We start from the raw sequence: 24,979 nt of genomic DNA on the forward strand, positions 1-24,979 counted from the left end.
GCGTTGTTAGCGCCCTGCGCTACCATCTGAGCAACAGGTACACAATCTATTTTTGTGTGGTGGAATGTCAGCCTGTCGTAGTACCGCAGATTGTAGGAGGTTTTGAAGGTGCCTTGTGCAGTTTCGGGTTTCCAATCAAGAGCTTGCCTTATGATTATAGACACGTGGAATTAGTTTGTTCAAGAGGATTAGCTACAGACCTGGCACACCACTAACCCTGGAAGAATAAAAAAAGATTCCTGACACTTGCATAGCTAAGTGGTTTTTATTTTACAAAGGAAAAACAATCAACTTCACTGAAGGAACATGTGATGAAAACCAGACTGAACTCCATCTCCTCCATAAATGTACATGTTGTGAACAGCAGATGCCCAAAATCACCCTACGACCCACAACGGAACTGACTATTCGCAAAAACGAAACGAAATAAAAAAGAAATATTACATGACCGTCTTCGCCCTGTTCTAGACAGGGCCGTGCTATGATATAATGCAGCCACCCTTCTCCTTGAAGGGGTTTGTGGCTTCGGGAACTCCCTTGATCAGAGGGTCCTCAGGGGACTGAGCCTCAACAAACTCGATCGTTTCTTTGGCAGCAGCAGAGACCTGAGAGAGAGAGAGAGAGAAAAAAAGAGAAAGAGAGACAGAAAGAGAGAGAGAGAGAGAGAAAAACAAAGAAAAAAGAGAAAACACGTGTAAAGATAATACATTGGAATGTTGTGCTGTACTGTTGCCATGCATTCTATGACCATCTGTTCCATTGCATTGTATCAATATAAGAACAGTGGAGATAAACTCCCTGAAGTTTCACAACATAGTGTGTGTGCATAATCTATATTACCACTAAGTGTTCAACTAGTCTTCAGCTACACCTCAGTGTGCTCCAGAGAGAGTAAACAGTCCTGAAATGTCTATTTGCACGAGCACTGTCCGTTTGATAAATGCCTACATTAAAACATCGCATGCTCGTATGCGTTACTCACTGCACTCCTGGGCGTGCTGACTTCCTTTTTCAACTGGTCCACTTCCATTTTCAGGATATCCTTCTCAGCCATATCCCGAGCCATCCTGCCTGCGGGCGCAGGGCGTGGGAGAGGAAGGCAGGTAACAGGGGACACAGAAAAAAACAGAAGGAAAATCAACTCAAAAGCTCTTCTGTTTTTTACTGAAATGCAGTTGGAGTGGGAACAAAACTGCAGTTTTAAAAGTTCTTAACTCTGTAAATATATAAATATATATATATATATATATATATATCTTGACAAGGAGCACTTCAGATTAGAGACTCTGTGAGTTTGTGTATGTTTGAATCCTTGAGCTCTCTGTGTTTGTCCATTTGAATGTGCACTCTGTCCAACCGAACAGTGCATGAAGGGCATAGACGGACTGTGCCTCTATACTGACATCAGCATGGTTGAGAGGAGGATATGGGTGGATATTCCTCGTTCTCCATATCACTTCCCACATAGTGCTACAAACAATAGTGCACTGCCACCGTAAAAGGGCTTCTATTTAAGTCATTCATCCAGGTTAGATCGCAACTTCATATTTCATTTTGACTACTCTGTGTTTAGCAGTAGAAAGGCTTGTTTTCTGTTATTTGGAAAATATCCACTTCACAATCAGTTTAAACCAAGAGGATCAGGATCAACACAAAATATCACATTCTCTAAACCCATCTATCATTCTACTACCCATCCCTCTATCCCTCCATCCCTCCATCTTCATCCCTCCATCCTCCAGCAGCCCTTACCTGTTGAGTAGTGGCCCTCCCACCAGCCAGAAAAGCAGGGTTGTGTCTCCTAGGAGATGAGTGGGCGCTGCGTCCCTCTCTCGTCCTCCTCTGCCAGCACACTGATCCTCCTGTCTTTCCTGCTCTCCTCTTTCTGCTTCTCTCCACCAATCACGCCTCGGCACGGGATTGTCGATGTGATGTCACCAGTCCAATCCCCCCTGATCTAATTAAGCCAGTCAAGGAAGTAAGAGTACTGACCCCCCACCCCATCCCTTGGCTTTTTCCTCTGATCCTAAACACAACCCCCCCCCCCCCCTCCCCTCCCCGACACACACACACACACACACATCACACACACACACACACACACACACGTCACGCACACGCACACACACACACACACACACACACACACACGTCACACACACACACACACACACACACACACACACACACACACACACAGTCACACACACATTGGAATGGAGGTCACTGTGTACAGAGGAAGCCAGGGCAGAGAGTTCTGGTCTCATCTGGTGATGATCAGGTGACACATTTGGACGAATCAGCAGAGTTGAATAGTCAGCCAGAGTCTTATGGATCAGAGGGACAAGCCAAGGAACGGGTTTGGGGGGTCAAGCTTTTTTTTTTTTAAAGATTTAATTTTGGGCCTTTATGTCTTTAGTCAGACTGGACAGTGAAGAGAGACAGGAAGCAAGCTGGAGAGAGATCGGGAGAGGGATTGATAAATGGCCGCGAGCCGGACTCGAACCCGGCTACCCATGGGCGTTCAGACCCATTCGTGATACAGGGATGCTGTTGGGGGGTCACTCTTACTTCCTTGACTGGCTTAATTGATTGGTGATCCAATCTTATTGGATATGATTTCACTACCTTTACAAATGGAACATCAACAACCAGCTCTGGGTTTCTCATCAACAGTTCCCTATCAAACTCATCAAACCACAGAACACAGTGCAGTTGTCATTCGGCTGTTTACTGGGTAGCTCCGTAATAAAATATATGAACAACGGGCCTTATATCTCCCTTATAATATTTTCTTATTACATGTCAATTTGATTGTATGATATTCATGTTTTTCGCATGTTCCTCAAACTTATGTTTTCTTGCGTTGGACGAACAAATTGTATACTGTAAAAACTCAATTTGTTTTGTTTTATCTTGATAAGGTCAAATTTCTCTTACCTAAGAGAAGGGCAAATACAAGAAAACTTTGGTGTATCAGAGAAATCAGTGGGTACTAACAAAATAAGAACAAACCGTGGATACGAACAGATATGCTTCACGGCACATTATGCCTTTGTGCCCTTCAACGCTTTGGAGAAAAGCGGTTGCCATGCAACTAAATGTCAGTGTACATATAAATATAAATATAAGAAATATAAATAATAATCAGAACTATCTCCTGCACATTTTCACACCATGAACTTTCTCCGCTGGTGTCCGCTGGCTCGGAGTCCTTGGTCCTTGGCCATGGCATCCACCACCCCGTGAGGATAATCCTCTAATTGATCTCATCAGCTGACCTCCAGGCCTATCTTCTGCTCCAGGCCCGCTAAATCAAAGGTGGCATTGCGACTGTTCACTGTGCTCCTGTGTTCAGTTGTGTGTGCATGAAAAAGGGTTCAGGAATGAAGGAGCCTGAAAGAGAAAAAAAAAGATGGATGCGATTCTATTTCATAACGTTGAAGCTCTCTGCCTGAAAGTAGGCTACTTGGCTCTATCTTTGCACCTTTTGGATAACTGCTTTCGCCTTTGTCCTATTAAAAATGTTCCACAGAGAGCGTCTGGTTCTGGTCGGCTTCGCTTTCTACTGTGACACTATTTTAGTGGTGACCCATATTTTTTATAATCAGCAACTGTGCTCTCACCTACGTGTGTGTGTGTGTGTGTGTGTGTGTGTGTGTGTGTGTGTGTGTGTGTGTGTGTGTGTGTGTGTGTGTGTGTGTGTGTGTGTGTGTGTGTGTGTGTGTGTGTGTGTGGTGTGTGTGTGTGTGTGTGTGTGTGTGTGTGTGTGAGGACAGTGGACGTGAGTCCTTAGCTAAGCCTGTCGAAGCTAAGCTTGTTGTGGCACTCGCTTCACCTGTAAGCTGGTTTGCAGGATCTGGGTTAGTCTCCTCTGTTGAGGATTATCAGAGAGACGTCACTAAACAAACTCCCTCAGAGAAACTTCAAGAAGTCACTGGTGAAACTGGCAAAATGGCCGCCAGTTGACTGCAAATGCTGATTTGTTTCTGTTGTCATGGCGAGATTGGCATGACATTGAAACACTTGAGGGTAGGATCCATGTGAATGTCTGGAAAACATTTCTCTGCACTATCACGTCTGACGTAGACAAACACAATCTAGTGATCGCAAAGGATTAGTTCATTAGGGGTTGAGGTCGGCCAAGAATTTCGTTGACACCTTTAGGTGAAAAGGAAAACTTTGAACTGTTTTTCATATTCATGAATGCGTCTGTACAGAAAATGTATTTACATATGTGTACACTGAATATTTATGAGACTCTAATGTGCTATTAAACTTCTTGAGATGATACAATGATGAAATCAAATTTGTATCATTTAAAATGTTTTTATGGTTATAGTCTTTTGGCCATTTTCCAAAGGAATGGTCCAGTCACAATGGGAATGGGATACAGGTTATGCCTATCTGACCTGCCAGTGCACTAGGCTAAGAAGACCAACTGTCTTAACTGTTTTTCAGTAAGCCTACCTCTCAGAACCTCCCTGTTATGAAGATCAATGTTCGCTTAATCTAATTACGTGATGTAGGTTATTGTAATTAAACATTAGAACTAGAAATTCAGTTATGGTTCACCATCTAACAGGACAACAGCTGATCAGACCGATTCGCATTCTGTGTGATACACTGAGGTGGTTCGTGTGACATTTGATGGGTTGCAGAGAGGTGTGCAAGTTATTCAGTCAGCGGTGTAAGCCTGGGTCATTGGTTTGAACCTTTTCAAATGTATCCGTAGGATCACTAACTGTGTAGCAGATATACACTTCTCTTTCGTACCACTAGGTGGAGGTAACGCACTTCTTTGCCAGTCCTTACACTCAATCCAAACTCAACGCGATATCCGCCCGTAGTCAACATGGCGGCCCCGGGTAGGCGAGAGCTGCTGAGGTTGCTATCCCAGTTCGGCGCGTTCATTCTGACCCGGTTCGGGTTCTGGAACTGTTTCAGCATGTTGATGCTCTTTGCTGAACGAGCCGATGTGAAAAGGTAGGACGCAAAGTGACTTAAGGGAATACCCAGTGCCGTTTCTTGCAGTCTCAGACAACCAGCTGCTGGTGTATGCTAGGGTTGCTTAACTGATGTGGACGAAGCACTTAACGTTACTTATTGGGAAAAGTTCTATCTCTGACTTTGGAACTTGCTTTGACCGGCGAGATACTTACACAGCTAACTTAGATATCAGGTGAATGTATCGTATTAGCAGACACATTCTCAAATCGCGCCTGATCTTCCTTTTTCGGAGAAATGAGACAATGACTTTGGCCAATATAACTTGGCTACATCTGGTTGCAATTACTGGACTGTAATTTTAGAAAAGTTGAATGGGTCTTTGATCTACTTGATACTATGACTGCACCCTTCTCTTTACTAACCTCTAATTTAGCTACCCCGGTAAACATAATCTAAGCTGCGCCGTTATGTATTTCTGTTTGGGGTTCGTTTTGATTAGCCTTCAAATGGTTTTACAGTAAAATACACCGATAATACAGTGTAATCGAGTGCACAGTGCTATGTGGTTTTTGTCCTGGATGCTGTACTGTTTTGTTTATTTGTTTAACATTTTTAAAGTTTAACGTTACATTGGTTTCGTCTGCAGAAAGCCGGATATCCAGGTGCCTTACCTGTACATAGACATGGGTGTGTCGGTGTTGTGCGCCAGCTTCATGTCCTTCGGTGTGAAGCGCAGGTGGTTCGCACTGGGAGCTGCTATTCAGCTTGCGTTGAGTACTTACGTCTCCTATGTGGGCGGACTGGTCCACTATGGAGATTGGCTAAAGGTAAGAGTAGAAAAATACTTATTTTTTTCTTATTATTATTTTGGAATCTCCACTTATGGATCCATAATGTACAACATGTAGATATTTCAGAACCTTCGAATTATAAAATAAATGTGAAAACCAGAAGGAAGAGCAGACAGACAGTCCAAATAAAGGCATACAGGCAAGCAGGACACGTCAAGTCAAAGTGTTTCTTGTCACATGCACCAATATCTTAGTGACATCAGAGCAGTGAAATTATTATGACCTGGCAGGCAACATCTACGCAGTCATACAAGATACAAAATAACATATAACATAATAACAACAATTTAAATTTAAATGAATGGCTAGAGGCAGTTTACAGGGTGAAGGAGTGAGGAATATTAAATAAAATAAAATAATATGGATATATATTTAGTAGTAAGTGTAGTTGTATGAGTTGGGGAGCAGAATGTACATGGTGATGACGACTGTTCAGTGGGTCAGTGTGGGTACGTGGGTACAACATTAAAGGAGAATAAAATGATTTACCACCTACTCTTTAACCATCATGTGTGTGTGCCACCACCGCTTAACCATCATGTGTGTGTGCCACCACTTCCCCGTCCCCAGGTGAGAATGTACTCCCGGGCCCTCGCCATCATCGGGGGGTTCCTGGTTCTGGCAAGCGGGGCGGGGGAAGTGTACCGGCAGAAGCCCAGGACCCGTTCGCTGCAGTCCACCGGCCAGGTGTTCCTGGGGATCTACCTGATCTGCATGGTAATGCCCTAAATTATTGGCTCCTGTGGGTTTAAATAAAGATTTGTGAATTCAGCTCAGTTCTGGTAACACTTGGCTGTGTCCATATAGCCACTAACTGATGGAATCGGTCCTAAACTGTTATTGCTAATGACTGTAAGAGATGAATAATCAACAGTTAATCTGTTCATTTGTCATTTATGTGATGGACAGAAATATCTCAGATCGCTATTAATAAAGTGACACTAAAATTCAGCATGACTCCCATTGCTAAAACGTGGCAGCTCTAACTGCAGTGCCGTTTCCCGCCACCAGGTGTACTCACTACAGCACAGCCAGGAGGACCGTCTGGCCTACCTGGACCACATCCCGGGCGGAGAGCTGACGGTGCAGCTGCTTGTGGTGGTGTTCGGGGTGCTGGCGCTCTCCTTCCTGTCCGGTTGCTACGTGCGCCTCGCCGCCCAGATCCTCGCCATCCTGCTGCCGCTGGTGGTGCTGTTCGTCGACGGCAACTTCGGCTACTGGCACCGTTCCCGGCGCGTGGAGTTCTGGAACCAGATGAAGCTCATCGGGCAGAACGTGGGCATCTTCGGGGCCGTGCTGATCCTCGCCACGGACGGCTGAGGATATGCGGGGGCTGGGTGAGGTGGGGTTATGGACGGAACATTAACAGGGAGAGGGAGACCTGTAACCTGAGACACTTCCCTGGGGGGAAGGGTTCTTTGGAGGTGTTCTGGGTCAGGACCGAATTAGGGTGGGTGTGGGTGGGTGGCGTGAGAGGACTTAACCCGACCATGAAAAGGAATTGGACTGAGCTTCCTGGAACTCAAGCAGGTTGACTCAGCTGACTTTCTTCAAATGTCTTAAATCATTTAGATGGGTAGCATCCATTCTACCCTTCTTCTACCTTATTTGCTTATCTATTTGTTATGTTTTTATATATATATATAAAATATATATCATATTGTAATGTTTATGTTTACATTTGCTTGATTTGTTTTTTTTTATTGCTTATTTATGAAGAAAGTCTTGGTCTACTGTAAAGAGTTTACATTGCTGTACACAAGGGAAGCCTTGGCTTGGCCGTATCCTGGCAGAATACTACCGCACTGCAACCGTGACTGCGTGCAGCTCCTCGCGTTCCTTTTACCATTGCTATGAGCGAAGCCGTCAATAAAAGATGAATTGTTTTTGTATGGAAGACTGTTGTATTTCTTTTTTTATTTATTCAAATAAATACAACCACTAGGCCCTTATTTTCAATTTGTTGTATTGCACACAGTTGCATGTTTTTCCCTTGTAGCCTTTTCTGTTGCCAGTTAGAGCACCCCCTCCTCCCCTGTATTCTCAGCAACATATTACACACTGTGCTCTTTAATCAAACAAAACAACTCTCGTAGAACTCTTTAATCGTGGTTCTCTCCAGGAACCTTTGGGACTATCAGCCATAGAACAGTTCCAGCCCCTGTGGTGCTACGTGAACTAGGGAGTTCTCTTTAGCTGGTTTCAATACAAGATTAGGTTCCACTTGGAACTCTTTAGTGATGCAATCTTGTTGAACCCTTACTGATATAGAGAGTACTAGCGTAGGGTAGCCATTTTGAAATGAAACTAATATAATTATAGAGACTATAATGATTACGCTTGTAGTAACACTACACAGTCATTGTGATATTATAACTGCCATGACATAGTATGTAATAGTGAATTCTGTTAATTACAGCGTAATACTGTTGTTAGCTGTATGTAACAGCTCAAGGGGTGTACTGTAGTTACACAACATTAGCTGTGTAACCCTATCGTCATGTCATAAGGAGCTGTTACTGACACACTACTGTTACGCTGTCATTAACGGTAAGGTTACAACACAACAAGGGCTCTCTGTTATAAAGTGGGACTATGTTGGGTGGTGTCCCTGTGCATTCTGCTTTCGCACCAGATGTATTCTGGTGTTCTATTTTTCTGAGCTGAAAACATGAACTAAACAGGAATAACACACATTTCCGATCACACTAGGAAAATACATAGGAACACCAGAGATAATCTTATAATTTCACCTTTAGGATCGCATAGCCTACACAGTATGTAGCAACTTCATAAGCATTTAAATTAAAAACACTGTGCATGATATACAATGTGTTAAGACGTATGTTTAAGTATGTAAATGTTTATTTTTTTAAATGATATCTGCACATTCATTTTGACGCTATACCCTTATGTGAAAAAAGAGAAACACACCTGTTGTTCCCACAACCCACCTAGACTATCAACTATGTCGTTTTCTGCTTTGGGTCAGAAATCCTGCAAAAATGTATAAACAGCTTAAACAGCTTTCATTGCCAAATATATTGCTTAAAGAAATGCCTGTAATAAGCTTGGCTCAGTCGAATACCACTGCAGACCCACAATCCTTGGCCAAAAAGGTATCTAAGGTATCAAAGTTACTTAGATGACAGTGCGGATAAATATTTCATTAGTGTGTGAGCGCTCTGCGACATCTAACCCATGACCTTGGTGCTGTTTAAGCACCTCTCTGTACCAGCTGGACAACAGAAGCTCTAAGATTTCAGGTGAAACTGAACTGTTGCTAACAAACATCTCAAACATACCAAGAGCTACGCTAAATATTGTTAGAGAAAAAGGTTCTTGGTTTCAGTCGGACGCTGGTGTCCTGTCATGGACAGTCATCACTTTCACCTCCAAAAATGTGTCCTTGTATTTGTAACCCTCTGGACATAGAAAAGTCTTCCCATAAACCGATTCAGTGACCCGGCCCCGGACCTCCGATGATCTCCTCTGTTACACAACACTGTTTTGCTACAAGCTTCCCTATGTTCCTCTGTCACGCCAGCCTCGCTTCAGTTACAAGCAGTAAACAAACCCCGTCTGTTGCTTGTCAACTCAATCCCAATGTCACAGCTCTGACACGGACCATCAGAGGACTCTCATTGCCGTGTCGGCTAACTCCAAACACACTCCTGCCACCATATAATGTGTCATAATTGGGGTTAAGGTGTCTGATTTGAAGTTAGTCAATGCAGAGACAAAAGACAAAGTCTGGTGGGACCCCTCTCTGTAATTAAGAATAGGCCATCTGTACAGGAAACCAGATATCACATTATTTACCTGATCATTTAGGGAGGCACCCATACCACTCAGAGGTCATGTACTTACATCTGTGTACTCGCCGATACCGAGTACCGATACAGGTACTTTATAATTTGACGTTCTATCAATTTTCCTACACTACTTGTTAATGTATGGTCTGATAGGGCAGTAAAAAAACACAGAACACCTCCTGACCACAGCATTGAGTTTAGCGTAATGTTGCAATGAAGTGGTATCGGAGCGTGGTATTGAGAATGTCTACGAGTCCATGAGCACAGTATCGGCCCGTTACCGGGTACGGGTATCGGTGCCAGTGCATCCCTATTAGCATTGTATCCTTGTACTTGAAAAAGCCAAATTACAGACAAAATGTGTTCCCACATAGCCCTGACACCGCTTTGAAGCAAAAGCATGTGCCAAATGACTAGATGGAAATGTCACCGAATTTGGAAAAAGGTCACATGAAAGTTGTTGTGTTTGGAAGCCACAGTGGCTCTATTTGCTATTTATCGTCAGATGGTAAAGGGTACATGGACTGCATTTACATAGCACAATGTGTGTTGCGCTTTGCCCATCAGTCAAATTAGGGCCCTCAAAATGCATAGCATGGAGTGCAATTAATGTACCTACACATACACACACACATATTTGCTCACTCACATACACACACATATGTATTCACATGTATTTGCTCACACACACACACACTTTAACACTAAAAGGAAAAGCAGCCATTCAAAGTCCTAACCAGCTAATTGGAAGCAGTAGAGACACAACATGAAGCCAAGAGGAACACAGTATGTTTGAACCTGTATGTTTGTAACCTTTTGCATATAGGAACCACTGCTGCTTCACTCAGTCGGATCTTGTTCAGAACCAGCTCCTTAGTCGCCAGTGGCAACCAACAGATCACCTGTCCTGACCATCCAGACTCTCCTGTTCGGCCCAGTTTTTGCCCTGGTTCCGCAGACTCTTCCTCTTCTTCCTGTTCCGCTCGGCCATCACAATGGCGAACACCACGGTGACGATCACCGTGACGCTGATGACCAGCACGGTGGCCGTCTCGGCCGCGCACAGCTGGCTGTCCATGTAGGCCAGCGAGGCCCCGGCGAGCGGCGGCGGCGCCTGGCACGTGATGTTCCGGTAGTCGTCCACGTGCAGGCGGCGCACGCGCAGGATCTTGGCGAAGACGCGGTGCAGCTCGCAGTCGCACAGCCAGGGGTTGGCCGAGAGCTGCAGGTGGGTGCCGGGGGTCTGCAGGCTCAGGAAGGTCTTGAAGGTGACGCTGAAGAGCCGGTTGCCCTGCAGGCTGAGCAGGGTGAGGCTCCGCAGAGGGGCGAAGGCCTCGGCGTCGATGCGCGTCACGTTGTTGTGGTCGAGCAGCAGGACGGCCAGGCCCTGTTGCATGGTGAGCGTGCCCACGCGCACCTCCTCCAGCAGGTTCCAGCGCAGGTTCAGGTACCGCAGGCTGCTCAGGGCCTGCAGCATCCCCGGTTCCAGGACCTGGGGTACATTTACATCAGTTATATCTTTAGTCACATTATCATCCACAGTACAGCACATTAAACACAGGACCTGGGGTACGTTTACGTACGTTTATCAACATCTACTCTTACACCAATACATGTATTCACTTCTATATTTATTGGAGTCAATTAACCTAACCTAACCTAAGTCACCCCCAGTACATTAAGCACATTAAGCACAGGACCTGGAGTGCATTTACATTATGTTTACATTTACTATTACATGCATTCATTCGTACATTTGGCAGAGTGACTAACCTAACCTAACCTGAGTCACTTAAAGGTGCAGTCCACAATTCTAATCCAATGCACTTTTTTGTCAAATTCAGCTAAATTGATCCTCAGGGTTCTCTAGCTGTTTCTGTGTGTGACCTCTGGGTATGAATCCCACAATGGTGGTGTTGACGGTACCCTGCTCTGTCGGTTAAGATGGCCGCCCTACATGATCACTTTCAAGCTCAGCATGGGATGGTATTCCCTAACACACTTACAGGCTATTTGACAGTTGGCTGCTGTTAATTGTCAAAGGGGTGAATATGACATAAACCATGATATTATGATTTAAAAAATCACTGGTTTTGGATGGTTTATTTCCCCCTGACCTGGATGCAATTGTGGCTGAGGTCAAGTCTCTGCAGGCTCTCCAGACCCCGGAAAGCAGATGCTTCCAGGTGCCCCAGGGAATTGTTGGCCATCCGCAGGTCTTTCAGAGAGCCCAAGCCCTCGGAGAAATCTGGCGGTAGAAGCTGCATCTCATTGTGGCTCAGGTCCAGCTTCTCAAGGTAGGAGAGCGAAGTAAGAGCCTAGGACAATAACACCGCAACATTTAATGAACTCCCTTTCAACCTTTTCTTAAATAACAGGTCATTAATAAAGACGGAGAAAACACATGTTCACCGGTAGGTATAGGTAATAAAAATAGGAAACAATAGGTATTTAGGCCTAGTACTAATCTAAAAAACAAGTAAACGTTTCAATTTAAAATCAAAGTCTTTTTGAAAACTTCAGATAAGAGAAAGCATGCACTCACATTAGACTGCATCGCTTTAATCCCGCAGTTGGACAGCAGGAGCACCTTCAACGCCCACACGCCGGTGAAGGAGCGGCTCCGCAGCTCCGGGATCTCGTTCCAGCTCAGGTCCAGCAGCCAGGAGCCGTGCGGGATGCCGTGTGGCACGTGCGTGAGGCCGCGGGCGCGGCAGTCCACTAGGTCCGCCGAGTCATAGCACGAGCACTGCGGCGGGCAGCGCTTGGTAGCCATCACCATTGTCAGCCAAACAAAGACCAGGATCAAGTAGTGGAGCATTATAGATCTGTAAATTACTCCCAAAACTGTGCCAGTTTCCCACGACTATTGTGTTCCCGTGGGTCGACAGAGCTCTCCAGAGCGCATTTTGATTATATTTTCCAGACCCTCTATAGAGACGGAATAGTGCATGTACTACAGTACTCTGCAGAGAGAGTAAAGGGATAGTTGTGAGACACAAAAAGCTGCTTCGTGATTTGTGTATCATTTCCTTGCCTTGGCTTAGAGTGGGTATAATCTGTGCGCACTACTTTTCTGTCAAAAAATCTGCTCTGGAATTTTCCCAATACAGCGGATTTGTGGCCCACTCTTGACTTATGTAAAGCTTTATAGTTATATAAAACCATGTCTCGATCTAGGGAAGTCACACTAAACCCTTGACTTCCATATTTTTTTCTGTTCACCTAAACACGTGTAGGAGTAGGCTTAAATTTACTCTGCTCTAGAACTCCCAACTGCATGCACACACACACACACACATGAATAAAACAATATAAATGGACGCGGGGGTTGACATATGCAAAGGTATTTTTGTAAACAAGATTCAGTTGTTTAATAAGAGCTTGCCAAAAATTGATTAAAAAAACTGCATAACAGAACATAAATAATTACTATTAAATTCCAAAGGCTATGGTAGCCTACATAATCTAATGAACCGTTAGACCAACATTTTACCTATCGCATATGAACAAATGTTAACAATAGAAGAATTAAAAAAGGAAAGTAGAATGCTCACCTTATCGAAACTTTATCAAATATTTACCAACGTTACCAGACCATCGCACCTTGACAACTTCATTGGTCTATAAAGTGTCACACCGCTCTTGTATCTGTCTTAAAAAAACATTCATATCTCAACATTCAGGATCCAGCTCCATTTGGACAGAACATTGGAGTAGGCTTTGTAGCCTAGTCAAAGCGGCGGCTGATTCTTGTTTGAACGTTTCTGAACTCCAGAAACAACAACAGTGAACTATGCGAAATGGGAGTCCCCACTGACGTCAGTAATGGATAGAATTACAGCTGGAGAAATAAAACGGATAGGGTTCCCGATAACAGTCAGCCTTCCGTCATGACAACGGAAACTTGAGGTTTTGTCATGGTATACACTCGTCTTGACTGTGCCTTTAACGTACAAGTTCACTAGTAAACGGACGTGTTAATCATCCGTATCACTCTACTGTATCTTGAAGTGCACAGGTGTGGTAAATGTGCCTTTTTTCCCACGTGGAAGGGCAAACCCTTGGAGGAAAAACACACCAAACTCTGATTTATTGCATCCAGAGAATGAGTTGGATTAATTCACCTTGCCTATAGATCAATTCTGGTTCATAGGTGAATTCATCACAGTAAGCCCAACGTGAAAAAACCTGCAGCGAAAAGAAATGACGCTCTGCTTTACAAACTATTTTTTTGATAAAAAATGTTTTGCATACAGAACATTTGGCTGGGTTGATATTTTATTTTTCTCATGGCCATTTGGAATTGAAAAACGGTCAAATCTATACCTCCTCACATACACCTACATCTTGAATTGATTAAGGGCAAAATCGATACCTTCTCACATACACCTACATCGTGTGTTGGAAGTTTCTTCCTTCCCCCAACCGCCCAAACAAACATGGGGTACTATGATGTGTCAAACTTCTTGTTTGTTGTTTTTCATAAAACTCACCATTCCGCAGAGAATACAATAATTTACGTAATGTAAGTGCACTCTGCCCTGATAGCCCATACCCTTCATGTAATCCAGAATACCTGACATTTACCAATTTGAAGACCAGGTGAAGTCAGAGTTCAAACCTTGGCCACCCTGAAATGTGGCAGAACCTCCAACACGGCCTAAAAAGGTTTGAAGCACAGATGTGAATCAGCATGTATTTTCACCTGCACACTGCAGATGCTTAGAACATCTTGGCCAATCGGAGAACAGAACCAGATCTCTAAAAATACCACATGGCACAGGATACTAGAGACAATGATTAGTTTCTTCTAATTGGCCGGGAAAACCCATCAGAGAGAAAGGCACACCTGTAAGTAGTTCCTAACGTTCTTTTTTCTAAATCCCACAGAAATGAATAAATCTGGAAATACATACTTTCAGGCATTTTAAACAAACGTGAGAGTGGAACACCTACAGAGGCTCCAAGTGCCTTTAAATATCCACAAAAGGTCATAAAATGACAGCATTTCAGTCAGAGGTTTTGTTATTTTTATTTTAGAAAATGTCCTTTTTTTTTTAAAGTGTGGCATCTCAAGTCACTTCTCGTTTTTTTAAAATACAGAAAATACAGACACTTGGAGAACGTACAGAAAAAAAAGAAAAGAAAAGAAAAATAAAGCTAACAAGCTTTTCTGACTGCACTTGTTTTTTTTTTCAGACAAAATGGAATTCATGGCGAAGGAGGGAGGGAAAGAGAGTGCCGAAGAAAGAAAGGAGGGAAAGAGAGTGACTGAAGGAAGAAAGGAAGGAGGGAAAGAGTGACTGAAGGAAGAAAAGAGGGAGGGAAAGAGTGTCGAAGGAAGAAAGGAAGGAGAGAGGGAAAGAGGGTGACTGAAGGAAGAAAGGAAGGGGCAAATAACTGACAAACAAAATAACCAAACAATTGCTGGCATGAGAAGGGAGGATGAGGGGAGGGAGGACAGAGTTAGTCTGGGGTCTGTTGGTTCTGTTTTTAAACGATTTTTCACGGAGTCTAATTTCCTCTCTTTCTGTCTCTCGTGTTTGTCTTTTTTTTTGTTTTGTTTTTTTTACAATGTTTATTTATTTATTTTTCTATTTATTTGTTTGTTTGTTTATTTTTTAAATCTTCCAGACCTCCCAGCCTGGGTGATCCCCCATCCCCACCGCTGACTTGATCTGGCGCTGACGGTGGGGAGGCGGGTGCCTGGAGGTCGGAGGTCAACTGGCAGGGGTTACGGATCGTCGGCTCGCCCGGCGCTCCCCTCTCCCTGCGGCTCATCTCGCCATCAAAGGCCAGGCCGACATGCTCTCACGCACACATACACATACACTCTCTCTGTCTCTCTCTCCCTCCCTCTCCCACACACACACACACACACACACACACACACACACACACGCGTACCCATACACGCGCAGACACACACCCCAAAACACACACCTCCCTCCCTTTTCAAGATGATAAAGAAGAGGAGTCCTTCTGTGTTTGCTGTGCTTGTGAGCGTGGCACCGGCTTCTGGCCCTCGGTGTCCCGGAAGTGTTTCTCCACCTGCAGGAAAGGTCACACAGGACAGGGGAGAGCGTCAGAGAAACCACACACCAGACCAGACACAAGCTACGGAGAGCTGGAGGCGCCAATTCTGTTAGCTTAACTGGACAGTCCAAAGCCTAATCTAACCAGACCCAAATTCACTTTGTTGGATAGATAGGGTTTGGCCACTGAAGGAGCTGCAAATTAGAATGAAGGATCAGAGTTAATAACGATTGACAATCATCAATAATCCAAATAATCTTATCTTCATTTGTATTTGTTGCTTTTTAATTTCAAATTAAATAATCAATCAATAATCAATACTCCAAATTAATCTTATCTTCATTTGTATTTGTTGCTTTTTAATTTCAAATAAAAATGTAAGGGGTTTCTGGTTGAATGTCCTCCTATATGAGAAGCCATAGGTGTGAGGCCATGGGCTCCTCTCCTTATACCCCCACCCTCATGAACACAGGCCTCGGAGACATGTGCTCACAGCTTGATCTCTGAACCAACACCTTTTCCTGTGAAACCAACAGTGTGAAGTTTCCCGTCTCTGAGGTAGCAGACTGATACATATGCATGGAGGGTCGGTGCTATGGGGTGACACCCCTTTATGCTATGGCGGATACTTAAACTGGGACCGTTTCAATGTCTAATCAGAAATATAGGTGAATCTTTTGAGTGAAGCCTCCCTTTCTCTATTGACTGCAAGAATAAAAGCCTGTTTCCTGATTGAGCATTCTCCGACTGAGTCTCCACCAATCGTTTGGCACAAAAAAAAATGGCATCACTACACTTCATGTTTCCAGTCGCTGCATCCTAATGGGTGTAGACTTCGGGTTAATTCTGAAACCATTGGACCAGCCTTTAAACAATCGGCATTGACTGCTATGGGATTGCCATATTTCCTACCTTGCCGCTAACCTACCTATCCTTTCCTCAAACCCTGTTGGGGGTAAATAAACAGTGACTTAACCCTCGATGAATACATTTACACATTCCTCTTGTTCCGGCTTCAATTCTTTGACGTTTGCTAGCCGTTTGGATCACCTCGTCTAGCTCTAGATGCCATTGTTGCGACTACATTTCAAAATGTCATGGCACTTAGCCACCCGCACTGGTTGCTGATTGGTCGACTTTTCAAAGTGAAAACGCGAACACGTTTCCACGGTAATCTCAGCGAAAACTGAGCCGAGGACAATTGGCGTCGGAATCAGGCTAGACAGTCCCCAATGAAGAGGAGACCTCGATTCCTTCTTTCTTTTAATTATTTAGACAAGAATGAAAACACGTTCTCGACTGTTGTTTGGCCACACACAGCGCATAAACTGAGTGAGCGAGTGTGTATGTGAGTGAAACAATGTGTAAGGTAGAGTGTTTGCGTACAGGCACGAGTCCATTAACAATTATGTGTGTATTTACCATGGACTCTCATGCTGGTACACATTGGTTCACTCATATATACACACACACATATATATATATATTAGTAAGCATCAAAAATACTCACTATTTTGCGTATATGACTTAAAGCACTCCCATCTTTGCCTTTGCAGTTGTCCACCTGGTAGGGAGGCGAGATGACCACGTCATCCATCACTATAATGTTCTTCTCCTGCCACTTGCAGTCTTTGATGCTGAAAGACAGAAAAGAACACAAACCTCAGCCAACTCCCGTTACAGACTAACAACCCGAATCAGACGTTTCAATCTGGGGCAGAATCTGATCTTATCCCATGTTATTTCTATGCATTCAGCCTCAAATAAATATACTAGACTGTGTTGTACAGCCAATAAAGTGAATCATGTGTGAAGTGTCCTCAGATTTAAGAAACGGTGCCGCATAACCAAAATATATTATGAAAACAGATTTACTCGGTTGATAAAACGACATGATTACAGACATGTAATGAGTGAAATCTCTTTTCAAAACATTTCACTGGACTAAATGGTTACGAGACGTTACCTGACCCAGTCACTGTTGTTCTTGGGTGCTACCAGGTTTCACTGGAACGACTTTGCCTTTTGCCCTTGATATTTAAGAGGCTGATTACGGAACCATTCCACGTCTTACCGTGTGGCTTTAGAAATGCTTAAGGGGACGTACACAGTGGAACTTTTTGTCTCGAAAATTCAAAGCGTTTCGCTTATACTTTAAATGTTTGAGGATCACATAAATGAAAAAAAAAAATAATAATAAAAAAAAAAATCCCAACTGAATGGAAAATATTCACAATAAACATGTCATCCAAATCGCCACGTAAAATGGCCGCAACCGGGAGAGAATTGCTCACGTTTTGTGAATAGTGTGGAATAACTGCTGGCCTTCCTGGGAGACTCCTGCACTGATTGCATAGGCCTGGGAGAGCTTGTCCTCCTTCTCCGCCCGGGCCCGACTGGCGAGCTGAGGAGAGGAGAGGGAAGCGAAGAGTCAGGGACCGCACCAAGACAGGGACCATGGGAAACATTTCATACACGCACAACCAGCTCAGAAACACGCTAAAAGGGCTTCACAAATAGGAATCACAGCCACACTATTGTGTAATAACTGACGCTATTTGGTCTGTTATTCTTGTTCGGTTGAGTGTCATTCGTAAGTCTGCATAGCAGAATGCATGGCCAATCAAATATTATTACGAAATAAACACCAAACTGGTGTGCAGATTTATGTTATTTGTGGTTAAATGTCATTCACACATTTAAAAATAACAGCCCACTGAATACCTCAACTGACCAATAAAAACTCAGTATTTTGGCAGAGTCACATAGTTTGAATACGGTTAACCATGTAGCCAGTATAAGTAGCTCATTTGAAGTAGAGGTCCCGCTGTCCCTTGATAACAGGGAAAGATGTTGGGAGAAGCCCTTACATTGCTTATATTGAGAGATGTTAGCGGAAGAAGAGAAGCCCTTACCTTGCTTATATTGAGAGATGCTAGCGGTGGAGGAGTTTCAGTACGGTCATTAATGATGTCCACTTCTGACACATAGGCTAGGTTAATCAGGACCACGTCGCTGACGTTTGGCTTACCGCTGGAGGCAGCACATTCTAATGAGGTCAAAGGTTAAGGTCAACAGCACGTGAAGGGTGACAATAGTATTTTATCAAGCAATCAAGATGGTAACACACACACAGTATAACACAATTACAAAATCCCTTCAAAATCTCAAAGAATTTCTACAGCTACCACAGACGTTATCGAACATGATGCATCCAACATTACCTCAGCTAACCCTGCTACAGCTACCACAGACGTTATCGAACATGATGCATCCGACATTACCTCAGCTAACCCTAAAGCCATAAACAACAGGTGAGAAAGGCGAACAAGTTTTTTTTTTTTTTTTTTTTAAATCGACTGGAAACAAGGTGACCCCAATAGGGACCTGGCCTCCAACCTGCACACAGTAATGCCCTCGTCCTTTTAAATGCAAATTGCACGTTTGGCAGACACCAGTTTGGGGAAGACGGAATAGCGGCGACTAGTAGCAATGTCAAAAAGTTGTAGAACAGCAGCATATCTGCATATTTGCTAGAGAATATTTGTTATAGTTTGCGAGGCCTGGCCTCAAAACAGGTAGTTCATCATTATTGCAATCTTCATTTGACTATGCAGATTTTGTTTCCCCAACTGTAGTTGTGATGAAATAAAACGTTTGTGAGTTGCGTGTGGATCTCTCAACGATGGCGCTAATATCGAGTCAGTCACAACCTACTACCAGGGGCCTAGTGTGTGTACACAGCTTCACAAATGATGTCTTTAATAATAGCAAAGATGACTAATTTAATATTTAAGTCAGTTAGCCTTACTAATGATGATCACGATTCACAAAAAAAAAACATGAAACATTTAAAAAATAAGTTGCTAGATCTGAACACAATTATGGTAAAATGTCACTGATATCATCAATACTTCAGCATTATGTAAGGTAAGACCAAGTGTCATCTCCAAATCATTAACTTTATGCTTTTCTCTATGTTCAGAGATGTGCTATACACTCTATTATTTATAGACGACCCTTGCACTGCCTCCCCCCTTCGAGATCTCGATTTCTTCAGACAAGTAGAACCGAGTTGTAAAATGATGTTCTGGTGCCAGCCCTAGTGTGAGCTGGCTCACGACGGATATTGGCGAGCCACAGGACTGGCTTAAGTATTCCGACGGCACAATGTACCGCAGTGTTTGTAGAGCGGTCGCGAGGGACAAGAGGAGGCCAAATCCTTTTGTCGTTGGCTCGTCCATTATAAACGTCGAGGCCATCAAGAGCCACCAGAGCTCACACTTTAACAATAGACATGCTCTCAATCGATTCAGTGTTTGCCTATTAGTTCAGCAATTTTAAATCGATTTTAAGGTTGAACAAGTACAAATTGAATGGTAAAATAATTTTTGCCTATTAAATGAAATCCATACCGAAAGTAAAACCATTGTATATGTGGTGTACAGTTAAATGAAAATGACATATAAAGGTAGTATATTACTGATAAATGGAAATGATGTTATGAAAAGCATCGCTTCATTTTGGCAGGTAAAAAATATGCCTGGCCGGCAATTTTTCCACTTTGGCTGATAGGCCAAAAAGTTACATATTGTTCCCTGCCTGTATATATGAAGTACATATATTATATATTACAGAGCATATTAGTACATATTTTATGCATTTGGTATAGACCAGTAAAATGTAAATCCAAACTCATTAATTCCACAGGAAGAACACAAGCATCTTTCCACTGCGACGGGTAAAACCCAGCACTGACGAAAAGAGGCGGCATCTACAGGTCACGGAAATGGAATGCTGAGCAACAAGAATTTGAATGCTGGTCATCATCGACATAATGACATACACCTTTTCGCAATGAAGGGCCATTGCATAGATTTTCAAAGGGTTTTCATTTTCTGATTCCAAGAACAGGCTAGGCATACCAAACCGAGGAAAACTATGGAATGTTGTGGAGTTCCATTGCAGGCTCACACTTAAAAACCTCACATACGCACGCAGACAGAGGACCTGAGAGTTTAAGACTCATGGATGTCAGGTCAGGTCACGCACAGTCAGGTCACTTGTTTGACCACTCCCCCACCGACTGCCCCGTTCTAAAATGAATCACACAAACACTTTAAAAACTCCTGTAGCCATGGCCACTACCAAAATACATATCTGCTCACACTACACCGTATACACATCATCGTAACACACAGCAGACCCACACTGCTGAACACACCACATCCATCACCTTGGTGACACATCACACAAATGAACAAAAATCCGCTACGACGCCACGACTGTGTGTCCCAACACAAGCCAGAGAGCAGCCCATCCCAAGGCTACAGTGCCATCTATTGAAACAGGGCACACTAACGCACAAGATACACAAGGCTAAGCTCAATACTCCATTGAGGCCTCATTGCCATTTTCAAGCATGGGACAACAAGAACCAGACAGCTGCTCCAGTTCGAATCTCACTGCACACATTAACGTACGCTCAATGCAAGATGACACATAAGGGGTCTACATCAGTTTGTGAAGCAGACTATTGGCGTTAATGAGAGGTCAATGCCAGTCTCAAAATCACACAAACACAAAAAAACAAGCTATGCAACACTGTGTATTACTGCCTGTTCAGTAAAAGTCAACAGTATTAGTGACCTGCGTGTTATCATGACTTGTCATGGTCAGAATAACAGTATAAAGTATAAGTGATGCAATACTATGACAATCAAGATACTGGCTCATACCATTACGCTTACTAGGTATAATGGTATAGGTAAATTCATAGTTTTATTTGGGGACATAGTATTCATATGACGGACCTTTTGAACTCAGATTGAACTGATTTAATATGATTTCGTTCAACACTACAAACGCATCAGATCCACTGAAAGAACACTTAAAAAATGAAAGAGCATAATAAACCCCTTAACATGATTTCAAACAAACGCGGCATCGAGCATAGTAGGATGGGGTGACAGCTGACTGACGTTACCCCTAGACTGGGAAGAACGTTCAAGGAGTCACGATCATCATATGTTGCATGACACAATAAGTCGTTGTCCACAAAAGTAATGTTGGCTGAAATAAGACAGGCCTATTTCAAACATCCCACACATTTTTGCCATCACAAGGTTTCTGATGTAATGTTACCCCGGGGATACTAGCTAGCAAGCTAATGTTAGAGTAAGGTTAGCCTTTCACTACAATGAGCCTGTAGCCAACTAACGTTAATCCCGGTCAACTGAATATACCCGTTCCAACCCTACTGCCGCTACTAGCAGCCGGCTAAGTAGCCATCCAAACTGTCAATCGGCCACGCTGGACAAATGTTCTCTCGTGAAATATATTAGAATAGATCATAAACCAATTTTGATTAATTGATCACCCACTACAGTTGGTTAATCTACCGATCGTCAAGCAATGTCCGGACAAAATAAACGAGCAGTTGACTCCATGCTACATAGCTGGGTGCCGAACACGTTAGCTAACACAGAAGCCCCCTGACCATAATGTTAGCTAGTAAGCTACCGTGCTAGCTAATGTTGTGTAGTTCAATGAAGTACACCTCCTGTCTGATTAGATATTAACCGTTTATAATACTGGTAACAAGTACACGCGTTTGTGATATAAAATCGGGTCATACTAATTAATTGATTTATAAGTAGCTTTTTCAATGCTACTAATAAAGCTCACATCGCAGGCTAACATTATCAGGCTATCAGGCTAATGAGGATCTGCCATGATGCCACTTTGGAATTGCCAAATAGTGATCCAAGAACAGTCAAGAGTACTGCAGTTCACACTGACCACAACACATGAGCAATTCCTACAACTGCTTGCCTTTCCCCAGGATTAGTATTTTACAATAAATGAGCACACAAATTTGGACAAAGCCAATGCACAAATCCGTCAAATACATTGAATGAAGGGTCTCCTCGCTAGTTACCCGGCTACATTCACACTTACGCCTGCGCGGATCACTATTTGACATATTTCGGTTACTCTACAGGCCCCTCACTGCCAAGGTGGCCATCGACCCCTTGGTGTTCACAGATCGAGAAAGGATACTCAAAGTCAACATCTTGGATTGGTAGTCAAAAGCTACGACCTCTCCTTGTAAACGTTGACCTAAGCAGGTAAGACAAGAGACATGGCTCCCGACACTGAAATACTCCCCCGGTCCAGGAGCCGCCATCTTCTCCGCCAGGGAAACCGGAGCGCTTGCTTTTACGTAAACGTGAGCGACGGCATGTGTCGTCTAAAAATGGGCGTGTCAAATGACGCCAGGAGAGACTTTGCATCTCGTGATTCCTGTTCATTCATTGTACATTATTTTGAGAAAGTTTGTCATTATTTTGAACCCCTAGACGACGTACTACGGCGACAATGGCAAGGAAAAACTCCCTTTTTACTGGTTGAAACCGTCCTCCTCGTTGGCCCACACGAACACAAAAAAGACCATCATTATTCCATTTTCTGTTATACCTTCAGTGAAAAGGAAGAGATAAAGAAAATCCCAAACTAGTATGCTAAAAATGGCAAAAGAATAAACTCTTTCAGGCTCAATCAAAGTGACATCGAGTAGCCTGTTTAAGATGCAAATGCCGATGCAGAAACGGTGGACGCCCAAATCGCATGGAACAAAATAAGTAGGTTTGTCCCATTCTACTAGCCGTGCTCCGGATCTCGTCCACAAGCCAATGACGTGGGGAGTTGCTGACGCGATGCGACAGGGTGCCATAAGAATGAATGAGAATCTAGCATGATCTGAGGAGGAATTAAAATAGAAAATAGCTGCTGTTATTAGCAAGTCAATAACAGGTTTATGGGATTTCGTATTATATGCTGTTTCTTGGAGTGTTTTGTGTCATCGAATACAGGTTAACTTTAAGGGTTAGGCTGGTGATAGTTAACGTCAGCTTCCTCGCTTGATAGTTTAATCCCAAAATTTGCGCACAATACACTGTCATCTCGTAGATCGAGTAGTTTTTCTTGCATTTAGGAAAAGACTACAGCAGTACAACCTCAAGTGTACCACTGTCATTAGCTAGAGATGGACGCTGTACACGCGCAGGGTATTTGGATAGCTGAGTCCTTGCAGTTGTCAACAACAGCATATGAGCAGACGTGGCTCTTCGCCTCTCACATGGGAGACCCGAAAGCGGCGTTTTTGTTGATGTTTCCACTGACTTACTTCTTTAACCGACGAACTGGCGTGGCCGTGGTCTGGGTTGCTGCAATAACGGAGTGGCTTAACCTGGTGTTCAAATGGTTAGCAATGATTTCGTACTCTAATGCATGATAGTGAGCATTTTCACACGCTTAACTACATACAAGCGAACATTGTGTTTTGGCAGGATTCTTTTTGGAGAAAGGCCGTACTGGTGGATGAAGGAGTCTCGCCTGTTTGAGAAGAACCCGCCACAACTACAGCAGTTCCCCTCTACCTGCGAAACTGGACCAGGCAGGTTCTCTTGCAGTCAAGTTAAATGTGAACCTCGCCTATCTGCATAACAAAGATCGATTCAAGACCAAATACATTCTAATAATATTTACCTTTGGTAGGTATTTGGGAATAGTGTAAGATGTCCGATGCATAAGTTGATATTCAGTGTGTGGTGTACTGTGTATTTAGATGTTTAGTGTGTGATCAGGGATCAGGAGTTGAATTTGTATTGACAGACCCAAATCCTCATAGGTAGTCCCTCGGGCCATGTCATGGTCACGGCAGCAGTGTGGTGGGTGATGGTGTCCTCCTTGGCCTCCAGCATACACTCTCGCACAGGCAGGTTAGTCCCCAAAGCAGCTCAATGTAAGTCTGTGGGAATCACCTGTGTGGACAGTTAGCCAGCGTCTTTTCCGAGGTGTAGTCGTCTCCTTATTTGCCACTTTTCTCCTACTGACTAGCTCAGACCAAAGTGTTGTGTCCATAGTATGCAGTTATCAGTAAAATCCGCCCTCCTTGAAGTAGCCTACAAATGTTGTTGAGCAAACCAGTTAGTCGGCTAAATCTGTGTGTGTGTGTGTGTGTGTGTGTGTGTGTGTGTGTGTGTGTGTGTGTGTGACTGACCCTCAGTAAGCTGGCGGCCGCTGTTCCATACCTGTTCTACTCCCTGGTGCTGGTTGCCGTCGGCCTCTCACGGATCTTCATTCTGGCCCATTTCCCTCACCAGGTCATCGGCGGGTTATTGGCCGGTAAGACTCATCATCATGCAAGAGAACACATTCAGAATGTCTTATGTGGATCAACACGTCACAAGACAAAATGCGATGCCGTGTAATAGACTTGACAGGATATTATTATGATAAATAATATATGGTTAATAACAC

General features: G+C 43.6%; 5 protein-coding genes across 5 annotated transcripts; 2 read left to right on the forward strand and 3 right to left on the reverse strand.

Moving 5' to 3' along the window:
• Positions 1-251: 251 nt before the first annotated feature.
• On the reverse strand, positions 252-1,871 carry gngt2b (guanine nucleotide binding protein (G protein), gamma transducing activity polypeptide 2b). Its single transcript, XM_042706852.1, has 3 exons — positions 1,753-1,871; positions 983-1,071; positions 252-605 (listed from the first exon to the last, which is right to left on the reverse strand). Exons 2-3 carry the CDS (start codon positions 1,064-1,066, stop codon positions 480-482), a joined length of 210 nt encoding a protein of 69 aa, XP_042562786.1. The 5' UTR covers positions 1,067-1,071; positions 1,753-1,871; the 3' UTR covers positions 252-479.
• A 2,949-nt stretch (positions 1,872-4,820) lies between these two features.
• On the forward strand, positions 4,821-7,698 carry tmem101 (transmembrane protein 101). The gene is made up of 4 exons (XM_042706849.1): positions 4,821-4,986; positions 5,597-5,777; positions 6,372-6,518; positions 6,813-7,698. The coding sequence occupies exons 1-4, from the start codon at positions 4,856-4,858 to the stop codon at positions 7,119-7,121; spliced, it is 768 nt and encodes a 255-aa protein (XP_042562783.1). The 5' UTR covers positions 4,821-4,855; the 3' UTR covers positions 7,122-7,698.
• A 2,731-nt stretch (positions 7,699-10,429) lies between these two features.
• On the reverse strand, positions 10,430-12,839 carry LOC122132082 (insulin-like growth factor-binding protein complex acid labile subunit). Its single transcript, XM_042706850.1, has 3 exons — positions 12,162-12,839; positions 11,734-11,934; positions 10,430-11,108 (listed from the first exon to the last, which is right to left on the reverse strand). Exons 1-3 carry the CDS (start codon positions 12,435-12,437, stop codon positions 10,515-10,517), a joined length of 1,071 nt encoding a protein of 356 aa, XP_042562784.1. The 5' UTR covers positions 12,438-12,839; the 3' UTR covers positions 10,430-10,514.
• A 1,796-nt stretch (positions 12,840-14,635) lies between these two features.
• lsm12b (LSM12 homolog b) lies at positions 14,636-22,893 on the reverse strand. The gene is made up of 5 exons (XM_042706851.1): positions 22,718-22,893; positions 18,571-18,704; positions 17,950-18,059; positions 17,166-17,292; positions 14,636-15,670 (listed from the first exon to the last, which is right to left on the reverse strand). The coding sequence occupies exons 1-5, from the start codon at positions 22,842-22,844 to the stop codon at positions 15,575-15,577; spliced, it is 594 nt and encodes a 197-aa protein (XP_042562785.1). The 5' UTR covers positions 22,845-22,893; the 3' UTR covers positions 14,636-15,574.
• A 346-nt stretch (positions 22,894-23,239) lies between these two features.
• LOC122132085 (glucose-6-phosphatase 3-like) lies at positions 23,240-24,882 on the forward strand (the record flags this gene model as incomplete). The annotated part of the gene is made up of 4 exons (XM_042706853.1): positions 23,240-23,920; positions 24,007-24,113; positions 24,348-24,438; positions 24,726-24,882. Coding segments are annotated over exons 1-4 (573 nt in total), but the record flags the coding sequence as incomplete, so codon positions are not given.
• Positions 24,883-24,979: the final 97 nt, after the last annotated feature.

This window comes from Clupea harengus, unplaced genomic scaffold (assembly GCF_900700415.2).
Source record: "Clupea harengus unplaced genomic scaffold, Ch_v2.0.2, whole genome shotgun sequence".
Taxonomy (NCBI): domain Eukaryota; kingdom Metazoa; phylum Chordata; class Actinopteri; order Clupeiformes; family Clupeidae; genus Clupea; species Clupea harengus.

Excerpts from the sequence above, each read along its gene's own strand:
- LOC122132082 (XM_042706850.1), bottom strand. The coding sequence starts at position 12,437 with ATGCTCCACTACTTGATCCTGGTCTTTGTTTGGCTGACAATGGTGATG. Across the intron at positions 11,935-12,161 it reads TTAAAGCGATGCAGTCTAAT|GCTCTTACTTCGCTCTCCTA; the intron begins GTGAGTGCATGC and ends TTATTGTCCTAG. Across the intron at positions 11,109-11,733 it reads TCAGCCACAATTGCATCCAG|GTCCTGGAACCGGGGATGCT; the intron begins GTCAGGGGGAAA and ends AATGTACCCCAG.
- gngt2b (XM_042706852.1), bottom strand. The coding sequence starts at position 1,066 with ATGGCTCGGGATATGGCTGAGAAGGATATCCTGAAAATGGAAGTGGAC. Across the intron at positions 606-982 it reads TCAGCACGCCCAGGAGTGCA|GTCTCTGCTGCTGCCAAAGA; the intron begins GTGAGTAACGCA and ends TCTCTCTCTCAG.
- tmem101 (XM_042706849.1), top strand. The coding sequence starts at position 4,856 with ATGGCGGCCCCGGGTAGGCGAGAGCTGCTGAGGTTGCTATCCCAGTTC. Across the intron at positions 5,778-6,371 it reads ACTATGGAGATTGGCTAAAG|GTGAGAATGTACTCCCGGGC; the intron begins GTAAGAGTAGAA and ends CCCCGTCCCCAG. Across the intron at positions 6,519-6,812 it reads GGATCTACCTGATCTGCATG|GTGTACTCACTACAGCACAG; the intron begins GTAATGCCCTAA and ends TCCCGCCACCAG.
- lsm12b (XM_042706851.1), bottom strand. The coding sequence starts at position 22,844 with ATGGCGGCTCCTGGACCGGGGGAGTATTTCAGTGTCGGGAGCCATGTC. Across the intron at positions 18,060-18,570 it reads CATCTCTCAATATAAGCAAG|CTCGCCAGTCGGGCCCGGGC; the intron begins GTAAGGGCTTCT and ends TCCTCTCCTCAG. Across the intron at positions 15,671-17,165 it reads TAAGTCATATACGCAAAATA|GTGGAGAAACACTTCCGGGA; the intron begins GTGAGTATTTTT and ends CCTTTCCTGCAG.